A 4,976-nucleotide genomic window follows, 5' to 3' on the forward strand; every position below is an offset into this window, starting at 1 on the left:
ATGAAAATGCATGTGAACAGTGCACGAAAATTGTATTCATTTTCACTCAAAATCATTTTGGAGCCAATGGTAATGGTAGAATGTTTAAACAATGCACCAAATTTAAACTTCATAATTTCCCTCCAAAAATCAAGTGAATTGGCAAATGTTCATGTGAATATAATTCATGTAATGTGATGCATGATTTGGAATTTCGAGGTCAAAAGAAGAATTTAGCAAAAAGAACCACTTGAATTGGAGCTTTGGTTGAGAAGTTATGCTCATTTGAATCTTCATGTACACTTTGTCATGTTTTGATCATATCTCCTTAACCACACATGAGAAATTGATGACCTTGGACTTTTTGGAAATGGGAGAGAAATATCTACAACTTTCATGTTCAACAAAATTTTATTTGAAGCTTTCTTGATGATGTAATTTGAAGTTGAAGTTAGGTTAAAACCTTTCCATTTTTGGCAAGTTTGAATTATAGGTCACTTTCTATTTTTGGAAAGTTTTGACCTGACTTTAAATTCTTCATGGTGAGTGTTTGAAATGTCAAATGAGACTTTTTTGAACATGAATGAAGTATTTCTAATCACTTCCCACCTCCAAATCCACAGTTTACTTGGCAGTTTGACTTTTTAGGCCTTCAGTTGACCTGGCAATGTTCTGATGAAGAATCACTCTCAAAAAGATGACCCACCCATAGGGAAGGAAGCAAGGTGTCCAATGATCCTTGAGGCAAATGACATGTTATGATATGATGCCATGAGGGATCTTGGGGACAAAATTGGGGTCTTACACTAACTATGACTATTGGAAACCAAGAATGGTAGCCTTTTTAAAATCCCTTGATAACAAGGCTTGGAAAGTTGTCTTGACAGGCTGGGTGCATCCTGTAGTTTCTAAAGAAGGAGAAGCCACTGCTGAGAAAAAGCCTGAAGAAAAATGGTCCAAGGAGGAGGATGATCTAGCCCTTGGGAATTCTAAAGCCTTGAATGCCATCTTCAATGGAGTGGACAAGAACATTTTTAGGCTGATAAACAACTATGAAGTAGCCAAAGAAGCTTGGGACATTCTCAAGACCACTCATGAAGGGACCTCTAGGGTAAAGATGTCTAGACTTCGGCTACTCGCCTCCAAGTTTGAGAACTTAAGGATGAAAGAAGATGAAAACATTCATGAATTTCACATGAGTATCCTTGAAATTGCCAATGCTTCAGGAGCCCTGGGAGAGAAGATGACAGATGAAAAACTGGTAAGGAAAATACTCAGGTCACTTCCTAAGAGATTTGCAATGAAGGTGACTGCTATAGAAGAATCTCAAGACATTTCCAACATGAGGGTAGATGAGCTAATTGGTTCCCTCAAAACCTTTGAGTTGGGGATAAATGATGGTGTTAAAAGGAAAAAAAAGAGCATGGCCTTTATGTCAAACACAGAAGATGATAAGAGTCAGGAGGATGATGAAGATCTGGTCAATGAAGTAGCAATGTTGGGAAGGAAGTTCAATAAACTGTTGAAAAAGATGGATGTAAGATCAGGGGAAAATATCAAGAACATCTCATCAGACATCAGTAAATCCAACAATGCAGGAAGAAAAGCAAGATCAGATGAGAAGCTCAAAGAAGGAAAAGAGGTTCAGTGTTATGAATGTGATGGGTATGGACACATCAGGACTGAATGTGGAACCTACCTCAAGAAACAGAAGATGAGTCTTGCTGCCACTTGGTCTGATGAAAGTGAAACAGAGGAGGCTGCAAATCTTGTGACTGCCTTGACAGGAAGATGGGGATCTGATGAAGACTCAAGTGATGATGAAGTAACCTTTGAAGAATTGGCATCTACCTACAGAAAGTTGTGTATCAAAAGTGTAGAGCTGTGCAAACAGGTTGAACACAATAAGAAGGAAATAACTCAACTGGAGAATGAGAAGGAAGAATACGTGGAAATCATCTCAAATTTACAAACAGAAGCAGTGGGTTTAAATGCCAAGCTAGTTGAAAATCCTCAAGCTGAAAGACAGAAGATAGCACAGCTGGAAGATGAGAAGACAGACCATATGAATACTATCTCTAAGTTGAAAACTGAAGTCATGTTTCTAAAGTCTAAACTAGAAGAGATGACCAAGTATGTAAGGATGTTAAGCAATGGATCTGACTCCTTATACAAGATTCTCCAAACTGGACAAATAGCAGGAGACAAATCTGGTATTGGGTATAATAACTCAAAACCTGAGTGCAACTACACTGGTGCAAAATCTCAAGCCAAACCTAAGTGCATCCATAATAAAGGTAAATCTGTGATGTCACATCATATGTCACAACACCAGAGAAAAAGACAGCAAAAAGGGAAACAACAAAGATGGATATGTCATCACTGTGGGAAATTTGGTCATCTAAGACCGTTCTGCTATAAACTATATGGTTATCCCAAGCCTGCTAATCATCAGAATCACTATCAATCCAAACCCAAGCAGCACAGGCCTATCATTAAGAAGCAATGGATTCCTAAGACTACTGCTACAGGTTTGATAGCTCACATACCCCTCAAAATCTCAGCCAAAGAAGAGTGGTACTTTGATAGTGGATGTTCCAGACACATGACTGGGAACCAAGACCTGACAATTGATCTGCATAATCATATCATAGGCCATGTAACCTTTGGAGATGGAGCAAAAGGTGAAATTAAGGGAACAGGAAAGCTTGGGTGTTGTGGAGTTCCTAAACTTGACAAGGTTCTACTAGTTAAGGGTTTGACTGCAAATCTAATAAGCATCAGTCAATTATGTGATCAAGGTTTGAATGTTAACTTCACCAAAACTGAATGTCTAATCTTTGACAAAAATAGTGAAGTAATTATGAAAGGAATCAGGTCCAAAGATAACTGCTACATATGGAGCTCTCAAATTGATTATCCCTTAAAGCATTGGATGAGTATAGATGCTCTCAAGAGTAATGACAAACAAGTCTGTGGGAAATGTCAGACAAAGATGTCTCACCAGAAGCTCAGAGGAGAAAAGGTTATGATAACCCAAACAACTGAGAAGACAGATCAAATAAGTGGACATATGACCAGTCATAAGCAGAATGGAACTATTAATTTATGTTCATCTCAAAGCAAAAAGGCCAAGAACAATGTGGAGGATATTGGAAAGACACATGCATCTACACATGTGAAAGGTATAGAAGATAGAAGCAGTTGGGTTCAACTTGGTTGGATGAAATCCTTGATTACATACAATGTCACACACGATGTCATGACATTGTATTATGACTTCCTGAATGCTGAAGCCAGGTCCAAAAATCAGATTCAACACAGATGGACAAAGTACAGGTCTAGCTATTATCACTCCATTAGGAAATTTGTGGAAGACAAATTCAGAAGTCTAAAGCTTGGACTGGAACTAGCAGACAAGCTTGCAAGGAATTTGGGTAAAAGTGAATATGAGGGAGGGAAATTAGGGATTTGGACTCTTGAGAAATTATGGAAATTAAAAAGAAAAAATAAAAGAAATAAAAATAATGTCTGCCCTTTTAAAAGAAAGAGCCCCATTAATGATAAATCATTCCCAAGCTTTGAAAATAGTATCTATTCCCTTAGCACACGCTACCTAAACTCAGCAACTACCATTTCCATTCAACTTCTAAGAAAAGCTCAGCTAGGGCAAAGAAACCTGCCTCAAAAGTCCTACAACATGTCTCAACATCCTTCATCATCTGGTTCTAAATCCTCCCAACATGCAAAGACTCCATCCATGGAGTTTGTTGATGAAGACGTGATGGACGTCACTCCTCTGTGCATGATACCGGGCGACACCACAGGTACCTCCTCCAATGCTGGAGATACACAAGGTAATACCTCTGGTAACTCCTCTCTCTCTAAAGACATGTATTATACTGATCGTGCTATAAGGAGACTAGTTACGAGAATTCTGAGTGAAGGACATAAAGTTGAAGGGGTGTCTACCCCTCTGTCCAGAAGGGAACCCTCTCCTGAGGGAGAACCACATGCTGATAAAGATGACGATTCATCTAGATCAGAAAAGGAGGTGGCTGCTGAAGGGCTTTGCTCTCTAGGTAAAACCCTACCTAGCAAGAAACAAAATGTGCCTCAAGAAAATATTATTGATCTAGAGGAAGAAAGCACTGAAGGAGAGGATGATCCTTTGGTTCATCTGGTTAAACCTAGCATAGCTGAGAAACTGAGAACTAAGAAAGGGAAAAGTATGGCTAAAATGAGAGCTGCTAGAGTGAAAAAGGCTGCAGGTATAGGACCCTCAAAACCCTGGAGCAAGGTTGAGGTTGGGAAAAGGAAGGAAAGAGACAGCTCTGACTCTGAGGAGGATGTTAAAGACGATGTCCCAGACATCTCCCCTGCAAAAAGGCAGGCTGTTCAGAAATCTCCTAGAAAGACTGCTGCTGTTACTGGTGTACATCTTGACAAAATCTCCTTTCACTTGGAAGATGGAGTTGCAAAGTGGAAATATGTCATTCAGAGAAGACTAGCCATTGGAAGAGAGCTTGGACAAGAAGCTATAGAGGTAAAGGAGATAATTTAGCTGATCAAAAATGTTGGACTCATGAAGATTGTTGTGACTCTACCCCAATGCTATGAGGGGTTGGTAAAAGAATTTAAGTGTTAATATCCCTGAGGATATTCATGAAAAGAACAACAGGGATTTTTGCAAGGTGTTTGTAAGGGGAAAATGCGTGAAATTCTCACCAAGTGTCATCAACAAGTTCCTAGGAAGAGGAACGGATGGAGGAGTAGACCTAGAGACCACAGACAATGAGGTCTGTAGGGTTATCACAGCTGGCCAAGTTAAGGAATGGCCTAGCAGGAATCACTTATCAGCTGGAAAACAAAGTGTTAAATATGGCATATTGCACAAGATTGGCTCAGCTAATTGGATTCCTACTAATCATGCCTCTACCATCTCCATCAATCTTGGAAGAATCATTCATGCAATTGGAACAAGGGTTAACTATGAT

At 39.3% G+C, this 4,976-nt stretch overlaps 1 protein-coding gene across 1 annotated transcript; it reads left to right on the plus strand.

Moving 5' to 3' along the window:
- The first annotated feature begins 3,679 nt into the window (after nucleotides 1–3,679).
- On the plus strand, nucleotides 3,680–4,543 carry LOC127130126 (uncharacterized). Its single transcript, XM_051059191.1, has one exon. The coding sequence runs from the start codon at nucleotides 3,680–3,682 to the stop codon at nucleotides 4,541–4,543; it is 864 nt and encodes a 287-aa protein (XP_050915148.1).
- Nucleotides 4,544–4,976: the final 433 nt, after the last annotated feature.

This window comes from Lathyrus oleraceus, chromosome 3 (assembly GCF_024323335.1).
Source record: "Lathyrus oleraceus cultivar Zhongwan6 chromosome 3, CAAS_Psat_ZW6_1.0, whole genome shotgun sequence".
Lineage (NCBI taxonomy): Eukaryota > Viridiplantae > Streptophyta > Magnoliopsida > Fabales > Fabaceae > Lathyrus > Lathyrus oleraceus.